General features: G+C 42.3%; 1 protein-coding gene across 1 annotated transcript in view; it reads left to right on the top strand.

Moving 5' to 3' along the window:
* Positions 1-24,535, top strand: part of LOC311242779 (uncharacterized protein) — a 35,915-nt gene that overhangs the window by 433 nt on the left and 10,947 nt on the right. Inside the window, exons 2-10 of the mRNA XM_084331812.1 lie at positions 1,566-1,666; positions 1,806-1,964; positions 4,821-4,938; positions 5,050-5,100; positions 5,229-5,306; positions 5,401-5,457; positions 5,868-5,932; positions 6,207-6,291; positions 21,861-21,979. Of these exons, the coding sequence (XP_084187938.1) occupies positions 1,647-1,666; positions 1,806-1,964; positions 4,821-4,938; positions 5,050-5,100; positions 5,229-5,306; positions 5,401-5,457; positions 5,868-5,932; positions 6,207-6,291; positions 21,861-21,979 (752 nt within the window). The 5' untranslated portion in view covers positions 1,566-1,646. The remainder of the gene's footprint in view (positions 1-1,565; positions 1,667-1,805; positions 1,965-4,820; positions 4,939-5,049; positions 5,101-5,228; positions 5,307-5,400; positions 5,458-5,867; positions 5,933-6,206; positions 6,292-21,860; positions 21,980-24,535) is intronic.

Genomic DNA, 24,535 nt, shown 5'->3' with positions numbered 1-24,535 from the left:
GCTAGCTAGAGATTTTCAGGAAATAGCCTAACTCTAACTCATTAATTATGAAAAAAACCAACAACCTTAAAACAATTAGGCTAACTAAATGATATGCAACTGAAACAAGATGCTTAATTTAACTGCAAACTAATATTATAAAGTAGCCTAACCCAAACGTAGCTGACTGAAGATTGGGCTACTGAATTGTAGTATTCTGATTGATTGAATTGATTGATTGAAAACTTTAATTAACAGATTGCAGAATGGATACAGTACAGCTCAATACACACAATTGTTAAGGGGATGCAGACCAGAGAAAGACTTTCGTCTAGTTTACATCAGGGTCCCCCATTTTCAATTCATAATGACATTTATGACATGCACAATATACAGATATAAAAATCTAATCTAATCATCTAATCTAAACTAATCATGACATTTATGACATACAGATATGCAGTACTGTTACATTTGTGACATACAAGATATGCAAATATACAGTACTGTTGAACAGAGATCCTAACAGTAAATATATACATACAAGGGGGAGGGAACTGTACATTAGGAGGGGGTGGGTTCAGACATTTACGGGGGCCAGTTTCGAATTGCAGCCTCCCGTAGGTGCTATTTGAGAGCGGTTTGGAAGGTGGGTAGGGATTCACATTTTTTTATGGCTGTGGGTAGGGCATTCCACATTGAACGTGTTTAGACCCTTGTTTGTGCCGAATCTGGGTTGAACATGATTTGTGGAACTCCCTCTGGTGTTGTGGTCGTGGTATTCACTGACCTTTGGGAAGTATTTCGACATGTACATGGTACCTATCTTGTAGGACAGGCCCATTGCAAGTTGCTGTACTCTGTCGTCTACTCTAAGCCATCCTAGGTTGTCAAAATGGGCAGGGGTTAGGTGGGTTTTAGGAGTAAGGTCAAGCAGTAGTCTGACCAGTTTGTTTTGTGATGTTTGTAATTGTAATCTTGTTTTTAGTGCCTTAGGTGCTTTGGTACCATGAGGTGCAAGCATAGTCATAGTACCCTTGAATGAGTGCTCCTGCTAGAGTCTTCAGGGTATTCAGAGAGGAGATCCGGTACAAGAATCTTGTTCTTTGGTTGACTTTTTTTATTACATTGGATAACATTTTGTCACAGGAAAGATTTGCCTCTAGGATGGAACCCAGGTATGTAATTTCATCTTTCCTTGTGACAATATTGTCACCACTGTAACAGAGAAGCCGTTGGTTTTGCTGATTTTGTTATTTGATCTGAAGAGAATGGACGCTGTTTTACCCAGGTGTGTAATGATAGTTTGTTATCAGCAAGCCAGGTGCAGATTCTGCCGAGTTCTGAGCTGAGGGTTTTTTCAACCTGTAACTTGTTCTTGTCAGAGACCAGCAGGGCTGAGTCGTCCGCGAACAGGAACAAGTTGCAGTCACAAGCTGACGACACTCTTAACAGTAACTGGTAGTTAAAATGAAAAAAGGGGGGGAAAGTTGGCCACTGTAGACTATGAGTATGATGGGCTAATGCACTTTCATATTGCCTATAAATCATCATCTTCGTTTTACGTCCCTATTTTCCCACTACAGTGAGGTTGGACGGGCGATGACTCCACGCCACTGGAGTCATCATTTTTGGTTTGTAGCTGTGTCTGTTTCAGATCCTGCAATATGTCAGAAGAGGACAACATGTGAGTGTTCTCTTGTGAAACCACTATCTGCTGGCAATATTAGTTTGACTGACATTCTTTGATTCATCTTGCAGTGACTTCTATCTCATATGATATTATGAGACAATGCTGTAAAGCTTTTGATTTTGTGTGTGTGTAGGGAATTGAGGAAGATGCATGAACGCATATCGGAGCTGGAACACAAGCAGAGTCAAATCAGAAAAGAAAACACAGACATGCAGCTCCTGCTGAAGGAATCGGATGAGGCTGCGTCTGCGCAGTGGCTTGAAAACACAATGCTGTCCAACCGGATGAAAACGTACCAAACCAGGCATCCAGCCTTTCCCCAAGCAATAGACATATATTTTTCACTATCTGGGTGGACTGTCCACAGAGTAGCTAGCTGCTAGTTCTGATCTCATACCTGGGTTTCCACAGCCTTAAAGGTGCTATAGATAAACATTTGATGTAGAGTACAAAAAAAACATCCACATAGCTTTTAGAAAGGTGCAGAATAAAGGTTTTGCTTTTCCCCAAAGAAATGATTGATTAATGAATTTATCATGTCAAAAAAATGTTGCGGGTCTAAAATTAATGTTGTTTTTACATGTTTTGTGCATGTATCCCCTCCCTACTTCCCATTTCCCCATGTGGAATACACCTTTGGATAAATTACATGCTGGTGCTCTAGTGCGACATCTAGTCGCTAAATGTTATCTATAGATAGCACCTTTAAAGGAACACGCTAACATTTTGGGAAATACACTTATTTGCCATCTCCCCCAGAGTCAGACAAGAAGATTGCTCTAAATGTCATCTTTGTATGTCCAGTATCCCCAGAGAGAGAGGTCCAGGTGCATGCTAGCTTAGCACAAGGACTGTGTCTCTCACAGACTGGAATCAGTAGGGATGAGCTAGCCTAACTCTAATGCAAATATACAGTACTGTTAAACAGAGATCCTAACAGTAAATATATACATACAAGGGGGAGGGAACTGTACATTAGGAGGGGGTGGGTTCAGACATTTACGGTGGCCAGTTTCGAATTGCAGCCTCCCGTAGGTGCTCTTTGAGAGCGGTTTTGAAGGTGGGTAGGGATTCACATTTTTTTACGGCTGTGGGTAGGGCATTCCACATTGAACGTGTTTACACCCTTGTTTGTGCCGAATCTGGGTTGAACATGATTTGTGGAACTCCCTCTGGTGTTGTGGTCATGGTATTCACTGACCTTTGGGAAGTACCTCGACATGTACATGGGTACTTTAGTGGTGTAGTGTATCTTGTAGACCAGGCCCATTGCAAGTTGCTGTACTCTGTCGTCTACTCTAAGCCATCCTAGGTTGTCAAAATGGGCAGGGGTGAGGTGGGTTTTAGGAGTAAGGTCAAGCAGTAGTCTGACCAGTTTGTGTTGTGATGTTTGTAATCTTGTTTTTAGTGCCTTTGAGGTGCTTTGGTACCATGAGGTGCAAGCATAGTCGTAGTACCCTTGAATGAGTGCTCCTGCTAGAGTCTTCAGGGTATTCTTGTTTACCAGAGAAGAGATCCGGTACAAGAATCTTGTTCGTTGGTTGACTTTTTTTATTACATTGGTTGCCATTTTGTCACAGGAAAGATTTGCCTCTAGGATGGAACCCAGGTATGTAATTTCATCTTTCCTTGTGACAATATTGTCACCCACTGTAACAGAGAAGCCGTTTGTCTTGCTGAGTTTGTTATTTGATCCGAAGAGAATGGACTCTGTTTTACCCAGGTGTAATTTATTATAGTTTGTTATCAGCGAGCCAAGTGCTCTCATGATGACATGTCATTTGCATAAATTAGGAACAGTAACGGTCCTAGTATGCTTCCTTGTGGAACACCACAGATAGTGTACCGTTTACCTCCACCATCTGTTCTCTCCCCTCCAGGTAGGATTGCATCCAGCTCACTGATCAACTATCAAAACCAATTGCTTTTAGCTTGTCAATCAGAATGGAGTGATTGACGGTGTCGAAAGCCTTTTGGAGGTCCAGCATGACCATGCCGCAGTATTTGCCCGCGTCCACCTCTTGTTTGATGTGGTCGTTCAAATAGAGAAGGCATGTGTCAGTGGAGTGGGATGTTCTGAAACCAGATTAGAATTCGTAGATTAGATTTTTTTCCGCAAGGTACTTTTCGACCTGTTCGTATACTATTTGTTCAATTACTTTCGAGATGGAGGTAAGAATAGGTAAGAACAATTGGTATTTATCAACACCGAGTACTTGCATGTGTGCGTACGACCTGTGTACGCACGTTTAATAAATCCCGATTTTTCTGTGCGTAGAGACATTCTAAATTCTGTGTAGGAGAGAAAAAATAGAACACTTTCTACGCACAACCTACGAGAGGCTGCAATTCGAAACTGGTCACCATAAATGTCCCCCACCCCCTCCTAATAGACAGTCTCCTCCCCACCGTATGTATATATTTTCTCCCCACCGTATGTATTTTTTTCTCCCACCCACCCACCTCCTCCTAATGTACAATCTCCTCCCCATCATATGTATATCTTCTCTGTTAGGATCTATGGGTAACAGTACTGTATATTTGCATATCGTATATGTCACAAATGTAACAGTACTATATACCTGTATGTCATGTATGTCCCTATGCCATAAATGTCATGTATGTTGTGTATGTCATAAATGTCACTATGAATTGAAAATGGGGGACCCTGATGTAAACAAGACAAACGTCTTTCTCTGGTCTGCATCCCCTTAACAATTGTGTGTATTGAGCCGTACTGTATTGTACCCATTCTGCAATCTGTTAAATAAAGTTTTTCATTCATTCATTCATTGTATGGCCCAGGAGAAGTATTTTTGGCCAACATCTCCGCTTCCATTCATTTGTGCTAAGCTAGGCTAGCTTGCACTTGGATAGCCTTCTGCTGAACACATGTCTGACTTTGGAGAAGATGGTGAGTGCAACATTTCATGTTGGTGTGTTCCTTTAAACACAGTGCTCTACTGCTCTGTCTCTCACAGCCACAGGCTTTTTGGACACATCTCCCTCTCATTTTGAATGGATCATTGGGTTCTGCTGCTCTCTCCCTTTTTATCTCCTGTCTTTTCTTTGTTTCTTTGTCTGTTTCCCAGATCCCACCTATGAGACTTGACTGTGTGTGTGTGTGTGTGTGTGTGTGTGTCTACAGTCAGGAGCAGTGTGTCAGCGAGGCTGAGCAGGCCAGTGCTGAGGTCTGCAGGCTGAGGACCCTTCTGACTGAGGAGCAGAGCAGAAGCACTTGCAAGGAAAACACTGTCAGACGGCTGGTAGGAAGCTGTCCCTAACCCAACCGCCAGGACAGGAAATTTAATTACTTTTTTCCAAAGAGACAATAAAAACTCCCTCTCTCATTCTATCTCTTGTCCTGTTTTGTCCAGGAGAAGGCGCAGAGAGTCTGGATTGAGCATAATGAGATGGTCACTGCTGAGGTTTCTGTCTGTCTGTCTGTCTGTCTGTCTGTCTGTCTGTCTGTCTGTCTGTCTGTCTGTCTATCTATCTTTACACTCTGTATGGTTTCACCACTTCACTCTTGTTCTAAACAAGTTCTAATCTCCAGCTGAACAGCCTCTACTCCAAGGGAGAGAAGGAACAGGCCGCCACCTGCCTCCTTAGCATTAAACTGAAGACACTTATGGTAAGATTCTCTCTCTCTCGCTCTCGCTCTCTCTCACACACACACATACAATGTGAACATAGTGAGTGACTGTACTCTGTTGTGTGTTCTTCAGTCCCAGATGGACGAGGCTTGGCTCAGGCTGCAGAATGCTGATGAGGCTATACAGCAGGTAGGACCAGTATGAGGTTATGACCCTGAAACACAGTGGGGTCGTGAGTCGGGACCCCATGTGGGATGCCCCAGATATGAAAATGGACCCCCTATAAAAAATATTTGTAACATATTAACCCAATAATCTGTGTGTCTTGACAGCACAACTGGAAGTTTGAGCACTTAGAGCAAGCAAGAGAAGAGTCTTCAGAAATGATAATGGTACATAGTGTATATAATTAGAGCGTACCATCCATATGCATACTTGGTGCTGTTAATGAAAACCAATGTTGTAGCTCTTGAGACCAATTTCCCTTGATCTGTCTTGTTTTGGTCTTGGACCCTATTTGCGTTCATCTTATCTTTATCTCAGGTATTGGTCTTGATTCCACTCCTCTATTCTCTTCTCCTCACTTTTCTGTTCTTTAGGACTTGAAGCAGAGGCTGCAGGATCTGAAGAGTCTGTTTGAGGGCATGAGAGAAGAGGCCGTATTGTAAGCTCAACACCTGCTGTTTAGTTTCATTACCAACATCAGTATTCCTGATCTTGCAGCTAATCGCACACATGAGATATTTGATCATTGTTTTAACCTTCTATTATAAATAACCAAAAAAGAAATTTAACTTTTTTTTGAGTGTCTTGGATCAGGCCCTTGGGTCCGAATACATCATTGTTGACATGAGAAGCTAAGTAGCACACCAGCTTCATCTGACTGTCAAATCATATGTCTGTTGATTGCTATGGTCTGTCTGCTGTTGGTTTGTTAGTGCTGGTCTGGATAATGTTGTGTCAGGAAACACTGGATCGTCCAGCCACCTCATGTCGCTGGAGATGGAGCTTCTGACCACTGAGGTGAGTCACACTACTGAATCATGTGATGGTGGTGGTAGCAGTGGTGGTGGTTATGAAGGTGGAGGTGATAGTAGTGGTGATGGTAGTGGTAGTAGTAATAGTGGTGGTGGTGGTTTAGTTTACTCAGTTTATTTGATCAGTGCATATCAATCAACAGTTATACATTTATAGATGAATACAAATTAAAAACTGTAGATATGCCAACATTAGCAGGGTTGCTAGTTTTCAGTTGTAGTCCCTGGGCTAGATGTTTAAGCCAGTGGTGATATACATTCGAAGGGGAAGAAACTGTACATTGGACATTTGGACATTTACCGGGGCCAGTTTCTAATTGTGATGAAGGTGGTAGTAGTAGTAGTAGTAGTGGTAGTGGTGATGAAGGTGGAGCCAAGAAAATGTATCTCATAAGAGATGAAATTGTTGGCTTACTCAACAATCAGAGTCCCTCCCAACCTCTGATGGGCTTTCCCCCTGACTTTGAATCCAGCCATACGCTATGCTGCCTTGGAAACGTCTCACTTAGTGCCCTCTCTAAATTGGTTGGTGCGGCTAAACCTGTCTGTTTGACCCTCTTCCAGCAACTCTCATCAAAAAACTCTTCCCAACTCTAGGCCCTGCCCTACTCAATATCTTCAACACCTCTTTGTCTACTGGCATGGTGCCCCTGGCCTTTAAATCAGTCGTCATTAAACCACTACTTAAAAAACCGAACCTCGACCCTCTAATCTTGAAAAACTACAGACCCATCTCTAATTTTCCGTTCCTATCCAAAATATTAGAATGGGTTGTTGCAACGCAACTTACTGACCATCTATCAAACAATAATTTTAATGAATCTTTTCAATCTGGCTTTAGAGCCTTACACTCCACCGAAACGGCGGTTACCAACGTCACAAATGACTTACTGCTCTCTCTCGACTCAAACCTAACTTCTGTGCTCTTATTGCTTGATCTCAGTGCAGCCTTTGACACTATTGATCATTCGATTCTTCTAAGTCGGCTCGAGAATCATGTTGGCATTCGGGGTCACGCACCCGCTTGGTTTAAATCTTATTTAACTGATAGAACACACTGCGTGGTCTATAATGATTTAACATCGAGACCCTCCCAGTGCAATGCGGTGTCCCACAACTCAAGGCTCTGTTCTGGGCCCTTTGCTATTTTCGATTTACATGCTACCCCTCGGCAATATCATACGCAAATTTGGCATAAACTTAAATTTTTATGCTGATGACACCCAATTATATATACCTGTATAGTGTATATATACGATTCCTCCCAATTACAAAATATTGAGGCTTGCCTGCTTGCACTAACACTTTGGTTGCCACTTGTTAACGTGGTAAAACCCCGTTGAATGCCACCACCCACTTCAATGATAGCATTGTGAACGCATAATCTCTGTCTTAAATTATGGCTATGTGTCTAATCTGCCCGTCGTTTATCAATGACTTGTTTGCAGTCAACATTGTCGAGACGGATTGTTTTTTAATCGGTTCATTTCCGTTTTATAGCATTTTGAAAAGCCCTCGATTTTCAGGAAAATATATAGATTCCGTGATAAACGCCCTTTACTGGGGCGGCTAGGTGGCGCAGTGGGCAAGGCGCTCGCCACCAACGCAGGAGATGCTGGGTTCGAGCCCAGCTCTCGGCGTTGCTACCAGCTTGGCTGGTCGTTCATACTAATACAATTGGCAGTATTAGGGGGTGGGAAGCTGGTAGGTGGGGATCGGACGTTGTGGACAGCGACTCCTACAGGTCGGTTGGTGCGCCTGCGCAGTAGAATCAGGAAGCGACGGGGGCGGCGTGTCCCTCCCACGCAGATCCTCTCTGCTGAGAGATCGCGCTGTGCAGGTGAAAAGATGTGACGGCTGCCTCCCCGAGTACCGGAGGGGACATGTGATGCAAGGCTTCGTCCACATTGCAGCCGACCAGTGGGAGGCATGGCCTAACAACGTTCGAGACAGGGGAGGGTAGAATTGGACAATACGAAATTGGAGACGGGAGAAAAATAGAAAAAATGGGTAGAAAAATTGGCATACACAAAAAACAGTCATTTTTCGGCCTATTTATGAATCGTTTTTCAAATAAACGCTAGATTATCGATAGTATATGTGTACTTATGCACGCTATAGCGATCTGAAAAATATATTCTCATTTCCTGATCAACGCACACACACACACACACACACACACACACACACACACATGGGGCACACGCTGATATATAGGTCAAAACAGATCTGAGATGGGGAATCTATATAAGCTCAATCTGTTAAAACAGTTACAAATCCTAGGGGACGACTTGGAAAAATGGATGAACCTCCCTCTCACCTTACTAGGCCGAATTAATGCTATAAAAATGAATGTCCTGCCAAAGTTTCTTTATATATTTCAGTCCCTCCCAATCCAAGTCCCTTCTAAATTTTTCTCCTTTTTGGATGGATTGATCAGACGGTTTATATGGCGAGGTAAATCCCCAAGGATCGCCTTAATTAAACTTACTTTAGACTATACAAAGAGAGGACTGAAACTTCCTAATTTTAGACTGTATTACTTGGCGGCACAAGCCAGATTTTTAGCTCAAATGTTTGAGGGGGACCTCTCAGCCTCATGGTTGAACATTGAATGTCTAGACATTAACGAGATCACCCCGTCTGATACCTTGTACAAATGGGACGTGAAATCAATTAAGACCATCACCCAGAACCCCTTCATGATCCATTCAGTCCAAACCTGGTTAAAATTACAAAAATAATTCAGACATAATAGCCCTCTATCACCTAAAACCCCCCTATGGGGAAATAGGCTTATACCTATCTTATACCAGAATAGAGACTTTGGGTCTCATTCTCGAACGAAGTTACGACAAAATATTTCGTCTTAGCCAGATTTCGGCCTATTTAAAGGATAACTCCACTTTTTTTTTTAAATTAGCTTATTTAACATCTTCCCTGGAGTTAGACAAGAAGATGCATACCTTTTTTGTCTCTGTGCGTGCATTTTAGCTTTGGGAATAGACGCTCCGTTAGCATAGCTTAGCTTCATCACTGGAAGTGGGGGAGGACAGTAGCCTTACAGTGCCTTACAGTGTATTGCAAGGTCTGACATTGACCAAACTTGATATGCATGACCTTGGTGGGCTCTAGGTCAACTCCTGAAAAGGGGGTCAATGTCAGACCTTGCAATCAAAAGTTAGGGGCGCACTGAAATTATGGCAAGGGTTATTAGCCCCCTAACTTTTGATTGCAAAGTCTGACATTGACCCCCTTTTCAGGAGTTGACCTAGAGCCCACCAAGGTCATGCATATCAAGTTTGGTCAATGTCAGACCTTGCAATACACTGTAAGGCACTGTAAGGCTACTGTCCTCCCCCACTTCCAGTGATGAAGCTAAGCTATGCTAACGGAGCGTCTATTCCCAAAGCTAAAATGCACGCACAGAGACAAAAAAGGTATGCATCTTCTTGTCTAACTCCAGGGAAGATGTTAAATAAGCTAATTTAAAAAAAAAAGTGGAGTTATCCTTTAAGACATATTAGGGCTGGGAGTGGGAGTCCTCAAATCTTCCTGAGATCTTATTTGAGAGCAGATCTAAGAGTGCTGAGGAGCACACTTAAATATGCTCTCAGCCCACGATCAAATCTCATGATTGACTAATTAAAAAATTTATTATAACTTGACAGACTGTGTTCTCATAGTGATTCCTTCATGTTAACGCTACAGGCCTCCTTGGAATTAATTACTTGATTATAATTAAAATAAATATGACAATATTTGTACGATAAGAAATTACGCATTTGATGTCGGAAAAATAAATAATATGGATTCATCTGATCACAGGGCAGCTGGATTAACACTATGATCGCCGAGAACGTGTTAAGACGTCATTCCTAGCCATGCTCATTCTGCCGAAGACGCCGTAACTCGTCTTTGATATCAATATTTCAAAAATCTGTGATCGAAATCATATTTCCCCTCCGCAGCCCTGAGACACACTGCAAAGCTCCACTCAACTCTCTAGCGGTTCAATAGCGCCATCTGGTGGCCAATCGGCAGATCGCCAACCGGAAATCACCCTTTGAACTGGAAGGACTCACTCCATATGTCGTCCGGGCACTCGCTATTGTTAGAGAGACTCCGTCTTCACACAGTGAACATCGATCGGTGCAAATAACTCGAAAAAACAACATGATTTGGACGTATATACTATTATACAACCTGGAAATAGATCGGGCATTTCTACATCCCATAATAGAAAAAATTCTGTTCCACGCTCATCTGCCAGCGGCGCGAGGAAGCCACGGTGAGTTTCAACGTTATTTTCTAATGTCTTCTATACTAACTGATCTGATGAACATATGACCCACTCTAGATGAATGGTATAACGTTGCCCACGGAATTATAAACGCCCCCTCGCCCATCCGGTCAACATCAGATGACGTGTAATAACTTCTAGAACCACGTCCAGTTGACATTTTTTATCTCGCGCAGATTGCTATCAAACTGTATTTGATCATCAATATAATGCATTTGGAGCTATAAATCACGTTCTGGAGAAAGCTGCAGAAAACAATAAAAACATACTTATACTTTAGACCATATTTTAGTATGAATATGTGAATGAAAAAGTTTAACGTTGCTACACCCTGAACAATACATATAGGACATTGAATGGGCCATAATAATGGCAATTTAGCAATAGAATTTAAAAAGTTATAGCCCTGCAAAGAAGGGGAACTTCTCCATAGACAAATAGAGCTGGCAAGGGATGGTAAATTATGAATTTTAACGATGGCGATCAAAGTGTTAGCCATATCTGAACCAGCTATTTTGGACAAATGTATAATTACTTTAATTACTCAGATATTCAAACACAATTATGCAATTATTGTGAAATGATTGAAAATAATAATAATTTAATTCCTTCTGTGGAATTTGCATTTCTTATTTGTTACACATCTGTTTTAATGATTAATTATATACATTTGAAAGAATGCAGGTCAACATGCAATGTATCCCATTGATTGGTATACAATGGGACAGACCTTTGTTTGTTTGATTGATTGATTGATTGAAAACTTTATTAACAGATTGCAGAATGGGTACAGTACAGTACAGCTCAATTACATAAGGGGATGCAGACCAGAGAAAGAATTTCGTCTTGTTTACATCAGGGTCCCCCATTTTCAATTCATCATAACATATATGACACACACGACACAGATAGACAGTACTGCTACATCTATACATTTATGACATACCAGATTTGCAAATACAGTACTGTTTGTGATACAAAAAGAGTCCAGAAAAGAGAGTACATTTGACGTAGAAACTGTTGGAGGAGGTTGGGTAGGAGGGGTGGTAGACTTACACTGTACAAGCAAAACTGTACATTGGAATATTGACAAAACCATACTTGGTCATTTACTGTACATTGGAGGGGGTTGATATAGCTATAAACCTGCATTCCTTCGAATATATCATTAATCAATTAAACTTATATTGAAATACACTATAGCCTATACACCAACACTGAAATGACAGTGGATAAATAAATAAGAACTAAAGCTAATCGGTGGAAATAGACTGCATTAATATTCCATAACAAGTCTTGTGTGCGCCTACGAATGAACAGTAGCCTATAGGCTTATGGAATAATAAACCATACTGCGTTCATTCATTACGCCCGCCGGCCCGTAGGCTATATATCGCTGCTGTCGGGACAAAACCTCATAACTCCAAAAACCCAACTTTTCAGCAGATGAAAAAAACGAACACAGATTTGAGGGTGAATAGAGTTAGGAGGTTTAGACAGATGATCGGTTTAATGCGTTCCCATTGTTTAAACTTTGTAAAACCCACACACACATATGGAGGATGATCTACGGAGTTGATTTATATAAAAAAAAATATTAAAAAAATGGAGTTATGAGGTTTTGTCCCGACAGCAGCGATATATTATATGTCATTCATTCATTCATATACAGTACCGCGCGTGTGTGTGTGTGTGTGTGCGCGCGCTGCGGCAGGTGTGTACCGCGAGCTGTATATGATGCCAATACATTAATCTAATCTAGTTTTGATGGGCGCAAGCGTGATTATGAAACCTAGCCGCATTTCTCGGAGACGCTCTCTGAATGGCACTGACTGACGCTAGGTTTCGTAATCACGCGGCTCGCAAAGTACTTCCGCCATTCCATTTCACACAGCTGCATCACCAGTTGCTTTATAAGGACTGTCGGGGGCGTGGTTTGTATGCAAATGACCTGAACGGGAACGCGCTTTGGAGTTTACGACAGAATGCCATTCTCCAAGCAGATATCAGATCATATAATTTCTGCGACCGTTTCAGCCACTTAAGACATATCTCCAGCACGTTCAGGACTCAGAGTGTACTTGTCATAGATTATGTCTCAGTGGTTCCAAGATAAGTCTTCCAGAATATATCTTTGAAAAATTTTCGGGAATGAGACCCTTTGAGTCCTGGGCCCTCATTCATCAACGTGTCTTACGCACAGATTTGTGCTTAACCTGTGCGTACGATCATTTCTAAGCAAAGAGTGGGATTCATCAATTTCAACTTGAACTTGACTCCGTGCTTACGTGTACGCACAGGTCGGAGCACACTTAGCTGACGCCCAGTGGTAGAATATCGTTACTACGCATAAGCGCTCCTCAGTTCTGCATTAGTTTCAAGGCGGAAATAAAGACACTGGCGCGTGTTCTGTATGACCCCCGTAATCCATTATAGTTCATTGTGAAATAGCAACAGTAGTGTAATTATGGTCAAAACCCTATAAATAGCATTTGGAATAATAGATCTTTCTCTCAGAATGAATGCAGCATGGTTCATATAGCGTTATCGGAATATACGGGGTGTACTATACGGGGTGTACTCCGCGTAGCTCAACTCGTTATGATTTTGCGCACAGACCGCAGAAACACGGGAACGTTTTGATTATATTTAAAAGGCTTTACGTTAAACGAAACAAGTGGAATTTCGAAGCTGTAAGCAGAATACAAGTCATATGAACACCCACGATATAGTGTTCTTCCCCCTTTTTACTGTATAAGAAAGAATAAAAAACGCATTGCAATGACACCAGATAGTGGACAGACTATGTATATGATGGGATTCAAGTTCGCGTTTTTGTTGATCATAGGCATGCTGTCAGAGTATGATATCTTAATCAAACATTCTAGAACATTTGTCGTCACAGATCATGTCCTAATAGAACATAGGCTATGGCATGGTCCATCGTGATATTGTGTGGACTGTTATTACTGTACCGGTACCACCCATTGTGACAACAGCCTTGTGAGTCCCGCACACAAACATGATGGGATTCAAGTTCATGTATTGAAAGGCAGGCTACATCATACATGCAGTGAGATTCATTGTTCTTGTATATGCTCTCGTATTATTGTTTATATAGGCTACCCAATACTGACATCAAAATAGATTGTAGTATGCCTCTAGAAATCATATGCAGCAGGTAGAAAATTGACGGAAAATCCATCGCGATTTGGAATAAAATTGAGGAGAACTTTAATCCCTGGGTATTAATCAAACAACACAGGAAAAGGCAGTCATATTCCAGCACAGTCTTTATTAGTGTTTGCGCTGCCCAGGCAGCAATGGTTAATAGATATCATATCCGACATCACCGTTCTCATAACACGCTTCCCTCGGCTTAGTCCATTTTTCCACATTTCATGGGGGTATTCCATTACCGTATATGGTTAATCGGGGCGGTTCTGGTATGCAAATACTTAAAACAATGCACAAGCTCAAACGTAGGATCAAAGTCATATTCATCATGACAGGTGTGCGTAGAACCTGCGTACGCACGTGTGGTGAATCCCGATTTTCCTGTGCGTGCACTGATTCTACATTCTGTGCTTACGTGTGGAAATAGAACATGTAGAATCAGTGTACGCACAGAAGAATCGGGATTCATCAACCGTGCGTACACAGGTCCTATGCTCCTCCGTGTTGATGAATACCACTTTGTTCTACCGTCAATGCTCGTGCATGATTATCCATATATGGTCATGAAAATGAGGAAACACCCCCCATGGGATGTGAAATAATGGACCGACCCGAGCGGAACTCTGAGAAACTTCACGGAGATTGTTCACTGCTGTCGAACCAAGAAGACACTATCGCGTATTATGATTTATGGGATAAATAAAAGGCGGACTTGTAAACGGTGATGTCAGATATCAACGGCTCCCTAAGACCATTGCTGCAATTCTGCCTGGACAGCTCAAAATACTAATAAAGACCGTTCGTTGACCACTGTTTGGCGTTGGTTGTGTGTCATTATAACCGTGCTGTAATATGAATGCCTTTATTAGTTGTGTTCGATTGGCTATATGATTTTTAGAGGCATCTATTTTGTTGTCGGCTAATAAAGACCGCGCTGGAACATGACTGCCTTTTCCCGTGTTGTTTGATTAATACCCAGGGATTAAAGTTCTCCTCAATTCTATTCCAAATCGCGATGGATCTCCCGTCAATTTTCTACCTGCTGCATATGATTTCTAGAGGCATACTACAATCTATTTTGATGTCAGTATTGGGTAGCCTATATAAACAATATAATACGAGAGCATATACAAGAACAATGAATCTCACTGCATGTATGATGTATCCTGCCTTTCAATACATGAACTTGAATTCCATCATGTTTGTGTGCGGGACTCAAGGCTGCTGTCACAATGGGTGGTACCGCCGTACAGTAATAATAACAGTCCACACAATATCACGATCCATGCCATAGCCTATGTTCCATTAGGACATGATCCGTGACGACAAATGTTCTAGAATGTTTGATTAAGATATCATACTCTGACAGCATGCCTATGAGCAACAAAAACGCGAACTTGAATCCCATCATATAGTCTGTCCACTATCTGCATGGTGTCATTGCAATGCGTTTTCTATTCTTTCTTGTACAGTAAAAAGGGGGAAGAACACTATATTCATATGACTTATTCTGCTTACAGCTTCGAAATTCCACTTGTTTCGTTTAACGTAAAGCCTTTTAAATATAATCAAAACGTTCCCGTGTTTCGGCGGTCTGTGCGCAAAATAATAACGAGTTGAGCTTTATGATTTATGATGAATTGAAAATGGGGGACCCTGATGTAAACAGGACGAAAGTTGGTCTGCATCCCCAATTAACAATTGTATGTACTGAGCTGTACTGTACTGTACCCATTCTGCAATCTGTTAATAAACTTTTCAATCAATCAATCAATCAAGCTACGCGGAGCGCAGTCAGTCAGTAGCCTACACCCCGTATATTCCGATAACGCTATATAAACCATGCTGCATTCATTCTGAGAGAAAGATCTATTATTCCAAATGCTATTTATAGGGTTTTGACCATAATTACATTACTGTTGCTATCTTACAATGAACTATAATGAACTACGGTTCATACAGAACATCCAGTGTTATTATGCACAGAAGCTCATTTCCTTGTTGTAATAATATATTCTACCACTGGGCGCGAGGTACGCCAGGTCTGACCTGTGCGTAGATGTAAGCACGGAGTCAAGTTCAAATCGAAATTGATGAATCCCACTCTTTGCTTAGAAATGATCGTACGCACAGGGTAAGCACAGATCTGTGCGTAGAACACGTTGATGCATGAGGGCCCTGGGCCCTCATGCATCAACGTGGACGTAGAACTTGACCTACTTCCACACGTAAGCACGGAATGTAGAACTAGCGTACGCACAGGGAAGTCGGCATTCATCACACGTGCGTACGCAGGCTCTATGGTCCTCCGTGTTGATGAATACCACTTTGTTCTACCGTCAATGCTCGTGCATGATTATCCATATATGGTCATGAAAATGAGGAAACACCCCCCATGGGATGTGAAATAATGGACGGACCCGAGCGGAACCCTGAGAAACTCCACGAAGATTGTTCACTGCTGTCGAACCAAGAAGACACTATCGCGTATTGTGGGATAAATAAACGGCGGACTTGTAAACGGTGATGTCAGATATCAACGGCTCCCTAAGACCATTGCTGCAATTCTGCCTGGACAGCTCAAAATACTAATAAAGACCGTTCGTTGACCACTGTTTGGCGTTGGTTGTGTGTCATTATAACCGTGCTGTAATATGAATGCCTTTATTAGTTGTGTTCGATTGGCTATATGATTTTTAGATGCATCTATTTTGTTGTCGGCTAATAAAGACCGCGCTGGAATATGACTGCCTTTTCCCGTGTTGTTTGATTAATACCCCAGGGATTAAAGTTCTCCTCAATTCTATTCCAAATCGCGATGGATCTCCCGTCAATTTTCTACCTGCTGCATATGATTTCTAGAGGCATACTACAATCTATTTTGATGTCAGTATTGGGTAGCCTATATAAACAATATAATACGAGAGCATATACAAGAACAATGAATCTCACTGCATGTATGATAGCCTGCCTTTCAATACATGAACTTGAATTCCATCATATAGGTCCACTATCTGCATGGTGTCATTGCAATGCGTTTTCTATTATTTCTTATACAGTAAAAAGGGGGAAGAACACTATATTCATATGACTTGTATTCTGCTTACGGCTTCGAAATTCCACTTGTTTCGTTTAACGTAAAGCCTTTTAAATATAATCAAAACGTTCCCGTGTTTCTGCGGTCTGCGCAGAATAATAACGAGTTGAGCTTTATGATTTATGATGAATTGAAAATGGGGGACCCTGATGTAAACAAGACGAAAGTTGGTCTGCATCCCCAATTAACAATTGTATGTACTGAGCTGTACTGTACTGTACCCATTCTGCAATCTGTTAATAAACTTTTCAATCAATCAATCAAGCTACGCGGAGCGCAGTCAGTCAGTAGCCTACACCCCGTATATTCCGATAACGCTATATAAACCATGCTGCATTCATTCTGAGAGAAAGATCTATTATTCCAAATGCTATTTATAGGGTTTTGACCATAATTACACTACTGTTGCTATTTTACAATGAACTATAATGAACTACGGTTCGTATAACATGCCAGTGTTATTATGCACAGAAGCTCATTTCCTTGTTGTAATAATATATTCTACCACTGGGCGCTAGGTACGCCAGGTCTGACCTGTGCGTAGATGTAAGCACGAAGTCAAGTTCAAATCGAAATTGATGAATCCCACTCTTTGCTTAGAAATGATCGTACGCACAGGGTAAGCACAGATCTGTGCGTAGAACACGTTGATGCATGAGGGCCCTGGTCTTTACAAGGTATCACTCGACTGGAACATTGTTATGAAAATGCGGTTTTTATGTCCTTCCAGCAAATGAAAGAGAAATATCAACTTCCTGGAAGAGATTTCTTTAAATACCTGCAACTGAGAGATTTTGTGAGGGTTAACACTCAAGGTCAATGGAAACTACCAGAAAAATCTCCCATTGAGAGTCTTTTTCATAATGATCAAAGGATGGTGAGAACCATCTCTCAAGTCTATAACACCTTACTACCCTCTCTGCCGACCACTGAACCTGATAGGTCCAGGACTAGATGGGAGAGAGATTTAGGCACAGAAATTGATCCAGGCCTCTGGGAGGACCTATGTAAAGATGGGGTCACATGCACACTAAATTCAAGATATAGACTGATTCAATTCAATTTTCTGTATCAGGTCTATTTTACCCCCTCCAAATTACATGGGTTCAACTCAAGTATCTCGTCCCTCTGTTTTAGGTGTGGTCAGGAGGAGGGCACGTTCTTTCACTCCACTTGGCATTGTATCAAACTGCAAAGTTTCTGGGAGCGGGTCTGTGAGGCTATATCACAAATTCACAATATAACATTTCCGACTGATCCCGAATTATGCCTCCTTGGTAACTTTACAAACTCAAACCCTACACGCAGTCATTCCATCAAGCTTACAGAACTCCTCCTGGTCATTGCCAAAAAATTTATTGCAACAAAATGGAAGTCAGATCTCCCTTTGCCATTTGGGATGTGGCTTTCAGAGGTGAAGAGCTGTATCCCTCTAGAAAAGGTGACTTATTCACTAAGGAACAGGGTTGATCACTTCAATAAAATTTGGCAGCCTTTTCTGGACTATCTTGGAGATCTCCCACCCGACTTGACTGAATGACCTTCTCATTGATCTCTCTAGTAGCTCCATTCTGGTAAAGATGTGTTGAGGACATCCTGTATGTCTCTGAAAATATTGTTATTTTCTGTTCTGTTATTTTTTGTTCGTTTCTGTTTTCCTGATGTGTTTGTTTACATATGAAGGGACCTCTATCACTTTATCCCACTCATTTACAACCATTTACCATAGGCGTATATAGGCACCCACATATTGTTGTTGTTATTGTTGCTGTTATTACTGTCCTGTAATTGTCTCAGTATTGTCATTTGTGTATGTTTTGAATAATGGAAAATCAAAATAAAATATATAAAAAAAATAAAAAATGCGATTACCCCAAGACTGGTAAAATAAATTGCTTACCTCAGATCAGATGTTACCCAAAAAGATTATTCCAATTCCTGATCGCCATTCCAAATATCGATCGTGTTTATTGATTCAGCGTTGGGTACTGTAAATATGTATTCCATGCGTTTTCCGGCTCAGCGATCAACTTCGGTCTCTTCAGATGCCTCGCCGGAGAAGTAACATGAGGGGGCTGGACCCCCCCCCATCAGTCTAAACCAATGGGGTGCAGTTACACAGGGATAGACGATAGGGGGGGGTATTTTCCCAATTGAGCTCAGAGAGAGTCTGCAACACTAGCGTGAGGCTCGATTGATGAAATATGAATTAAAAAATCGCTAATAAAAAAAAATACGACAAACAAACGCTATATAGCGTTGGTGGCACTCAAACTGGCGGCATGAACTAACGACAAAACACGTCAGTGGCACTCAAAGTGTTAAAAAGTGGATGTCGCAAAACGTTCTATTCCTTAACACATTCAGAGCTGGCCGGATATGACCAAATTAGGGCTTGTATGCCAGCACTTTAATCAATGGGAGGACGGGGAAATTTGCGAGTGCTTAAAATATATCTTAAATTATGGCTATGGGTCTAATACACCCGTCGCTTATCAATGACTTGCTTGCAGTCAACATGTACGAAACGGATTGTTTTTTCATCTGTACATTTCTGTTTTATACCGTTTTGAATACGAGTATAGTTTTGGAGATTTCTAGTAATTCCAGAGAAATACGCGATAATAGCCCTTTAGTGGAATACACTAGATTATCGATAGTATATGTGTCCTTATGCACGCTAGAGAAGCGGGCTGAAAAATCGCGTATCCGTGCCTTGCTCCGCGCCAACGGCACGCACACACACGCACGCGCGCGCTCCGATGGCGGTGAAAGGAACATCTGATTAACCCAAGACTGGTAACATAGAGTCCTTACCTCACATCAGATGATCTGCAAAAAGATTAATCCAATTCCTGATCGCCATTCCAAATATCGATTGCGTCCATTGATCCAACGTTATAGTCCAAAACACATGATCCACGCTGCTCCCAGCCTCCCCAGTCAATGTGGTAACACGATACTGCTTGCCCGAGAAGGGAAACACAGAGTTTTTTTTCTGATGCACATTCCCAGCCAATCCAATGATGTGCAATACCATCCGGGAGATGATAGGCGGCGGTATTTGCCCTTTTGCGAGCTCAGACCCATTCCCAACGATAACATCAGGTTGGATGGATGAAAATGAATGGGTATCGCTAATAAAAGAAATAACGATTAAAACCAGACTATACTCGTGATTGGCACGCAAGCGATGGCGAGTTAACCCGACTATCATCGTGATTGGCACGGAATTAGTTAATGCAGATAAAACTGAGATGTTAATTGTTGGCCCCCCAAACCACAGAGGCCTGTTTGAGGACATCTCCTTCAACTTTGATACTTGTCATGTATCGCAGAGCTCCACCATAAAAAAACCTTGGAGTAATTTTTTATTCCTTCCTCTCATTTAATGCACATATAAAAAAATTCACCAAAATTGCCTTCTTCCATCTTCGTAATATCGCAGAAATTCGCCCCATTTCAACGCTGATGCTGAAACCTTAATTCATGCTTTTGTCTCATCACGTCTAGACTACTGTAATGCACTTTTTTCAGGCCTACCTAATTCAAGCATCAAAAATCTTCAACTCGTGCAAAATGCGGCTGCACGGATACTAACTAAAACTAGAAAATTTGATCACATCATACCAGTTTTGTCTGCCTTACACTGGCTTCCTATTCAAGCCAGATATGACTTTAACACATTAATTGCCAAAAACGAGAATTCTCGTTTCTGTGCCCCAACCGTTGAGTGCCAAAAAATTAAGATTATCGTTTCTGGGTATTTTTCCTTTTTATTTCGATTTTAATACCCTATTCAATCTTAGGATGCTGTGTGTTGGCTGAAAAATGCATAGTGGTAATCCGAAGGTGCAGTACCGGCTGCATCCTACCAGGCGGTGGTATCGAGCTACATTTCTAACATTGTATCCTGGGCTGTGGAATGACCCCAGGTCTCGGATTTCATTTTCTGTTCTCGGGGAGGCGCACAGTTCTGCTGGTTACATCGAAGCCTGTCAACAATGCTTGATCCGTATGTTATGGTCGTTTATAACGTCGAGCAAATGGGGATTGGATCTACCAGATGGCGATCAAGAAATTGAAATATTCTTTTTGGATTACTTTCGGCCAAAGGTAAGGGCGATTTGACATCAGTTCTAGCTTGATCCTGCAATGCTTTCATATCGATCGGGCTGATAACCGTGTTTAGTGTTCAATGCGAATGCCGTTACTGACGCTCGAATAATCAGAAACGACCCCCCCCCCCCCTTTCATGCATTCATGATGAAACATAATACCGATAATGTGGATTAGAATCCGGAACAATAGCAGGTTCAGGGGAGGAACGCTAGCGTCCACAATGTAATTGACGTGTAGGACTATAACTCAGCATTTCATGGATTACGATAGACCGCTCTAAAACCATATTTATATTCACCACGGTATAACACGGGAACGTATGGATGGAAAAATTATTCTTTTTTGCATCTTGACCGGAAGAAACCCAGTGTCAAATGACTATAGTACTGTATCCATAGCTATAATATAGAATATGGTTATAGCTCTACAAACAAGGTGACCGTTTACATGGGGCTAATGGTTGGCATGAGGCGATAACTTCCCGGAAGAGGCGTGGCACAGTGTTAAAGTGTCTACCGCGCTCCCTACCTGTGGAACAAATGACCTGACATCATATTTGGAGACGCTGATATAGGCTCAATTTAGTTGCTTGATCCATTTATATTGGCTGCGTAGTGACGCCCACTCAGTGAGGCGTTAATGTGTAGCACCCAGGAGAGAGTGACGTGAAGCACAGAGAGGGGAGAATAGTACCCACAAAACAATGATTTATATTTGATATATTAATCTTATTGTGCATTTTAAACACAAACATACTTAAAATGAGTAATTATTATTTATTTTAAACATGTTTATTATATTTTTAGGGGTCCAAAATAAATAAAATAAAATCTTCTTCTCCTTCTCTCTCCACCAGGGGGGGCGGCGCCCGAGCGCCCTCTATGGACTAGCCGCCACTGGTTACAGAACTGAGAGCACTGAGGTTGAGGAGCAGGACTGTGAGGAACATCTGGAGAGCAGGGTTCAGACCAGAAGGTACTTAAAGGTGCTATGCATTATAAATGTCATTTTTCAGTCTCTAGCATTGTATTATAGTAATAGGAGTTCGTATCAATGTGTTTTTGGGCCTAAATACTATATTGGCGAATTCCTCAGCTACAGCCCATCCCCTCTTTGCCTCTAGTAAATCAGGTCATGTTGATTTGACGACCTGGTGCACGTCACAGGGCGCTGTTTATAGCGCACGGTGATGTGATTGGCTCTGTGGTTTTAGTAATGCCCGCCTCCATTCTTGCTACCTGCAGGGTGGAAGGCTTGTCCAGAAGATCACTAATCAGCTGAAGCCTGATGCGGTTCCCTCGGTCTTCGACAGACAGACCGGCGTTAGCTCTCGGGACTCGGGAGCGATCGCTAGCTACTTAGCACCAGCCGGGGCCGGCGTTAGCAACCGGGAGCGTCGTTGAGCATTCAGCCTGCTGGCTACCTAGATCCACTTCAACCAGCGTCGCGGAGCATTCAGCCTGCTGGCTACACAGCTTGTCGGTGTGCTAATAGCCTCTGCAAGCTAACGGTAGCTGGCTCCAGGCTATTAGCACATCGACAAGCTGCTGGAGCTCCCGACGCTCGGCTGGTTGAAGTGGATCTAGGTAGCCAGCAGGCTGAATGCTCCGCGACGCTCCCGGTTGCTATCATGTGCAGGTCCTCTTCTCAGACCTGTGTGGCAAAGCACTGCACACGCATCATGCAAGCTACACATCGCTGCATGTTGATCAATGGTGGCCCACTCGGTGCATCACAGTGGGCTACTATTGTGCTAACAACAACCGCGGTGTCCGGCTTGTCGGCCGGCATGAGTGCTCGATTTGGGGTGGTTCTCTCCTCCTTGTGTGCCCCCGTTCTCGCGGGTGTCCTGCCGGGGAGCTTGTGGACGCGACAACAGCGGCGGCCGTAGCGTTAGTTAGCTCATAGCTATTGTGTACCACTAGCGTTACGGCGGGCTCGAGCACCCTACGGCTGCCGCCGTTGTCGCGTCCATGGGCTCCCCGGCAGGGTACCCGTGGGGACGGGGGTGTACAGAGAGGAGAGAACCATTTTGTGTCGGGCGTGCATGCCGGCCAGCGAGCCGGACGTCGGGATATGTTGTTAGCACAATAGCTACCAAGCTAAGCTATGTTAGCTTCTAACGGTGTATACACAATATGTACAACGACACAATGATTTACATTATTACAAATATGGTAACGTGGTTGTGGCTTTTACAAATAGTGGTAACATATATATAGATAGACAGTACTGCTACATCTCTATATTTATGACATACCATATTTGTATGTAACCTGAAACCTAATCTCTGACGGGGAGATGGGCGGAGCTATTTGGTGGGTGGCTGTCACTCAAAGCATTCTGCTAGTATGGTTGGAGCCAAGCCAATAATAGCCTGCTTTCATGAGGCTGAAAAATGCTGGTTTTGAGTACAAGATTAGAAATATAAAACAATGATTATTTTTGGAATAAAAATTACAGATGTGTTACATAGACTCACAGGAAGTGTGTAAAGTTGCCCAAATAGTGCTAGGAATAGCAGTGCATAACCCCTTTAATGTTTAACTTCACACCACAACACATCTGAGCTGTGAGTGCCCTCTGACTGGGTAGTGGCCCTTCAAAACCAATAGTTACAACCCGAGGAAAGTTGAATAAATTGTGTCTGCCGTTCACTATGGAGGTCTGGTTTCCCCCGGTGACATCCGGTGGAGTTTCTTGTGCAGTGGGGGGGGGGGGGGGGGGGGGGTTGATGCGACACAGGGTTCTCGAGACAGAGTTCATGTTGGTAGGTTTTATGTACATGTCCTCACAACAGAACAACAATCAAGGTTGAAAATCATCTAAACAGCCCTTTAATATTTCAAGTACAACAGAGATGCACTTCTGGACATCGGCAAAGATCACCATGAGCTCACTTATAGCTTCTGGATCCTACACTGTGAACGGAACGTGCAATAATGTCTATGTTACTCACTCGTGCCTTATCTTCTACCATTAAATATATATTTTTTAGCCTAGCTTAGCGTCATTCACTGGAAGTAGGTGTGCCAGTGTAGCCTAGTTACCAACAGTCACGAAATACACTCCAAATACAACTCCAAAACGTTCCTGTAAACATGTTGTGACCTGTTTAATTTAATTAGACATTTTCGTTTTTTAAGCAGATATATACTCTGAACAATTTGAGCCGAGGCTTTTAAGGTGATGAAATTCGGCAAAATTTTTTTTTCCCACATGGTAAATACACAGGTCACAACATGTTCACAGGAACGTTTTGGAGTTGTATTTGGAGTGACTGTTGGGAACTAGGGACTAGGCTACACTGGCACACCTACTTCCAGTGAATGACGCTAAGCTAGGCTAACGGAGCGGCTGTTCCCTAAGCCTAATGCATTAGGCCATATGGTGAAGGCTGAGAAGTGGCTAGAAAACGATTCTTGTTCCCACCTCCCCGGACTTCACAATTTTCACTCTGGGTGAAAGATATATTGGTGTAGATTCAGGAACAAAAAGTTCTCCATTGACAAACTAGCCCATTTTTCACAA

The sequence above is a fragment of the Notolepis coatsorum genome, assembly GCF_963971535.1.
Source record: "Notolepis coatsorum genome assembly, chromosome: 16".
Classification (NCBI taxonomy): Eukaryota; Metazoa; Chordata; class Actinopteri; order Aulopiformes; family Paralepididae; genus Notolepis; species Notolepis coatsorum.
Note: the sequence above shows the minus strand (reverse complement) of the source record. Positions and strands in the feature narration are given on the sequence as shown.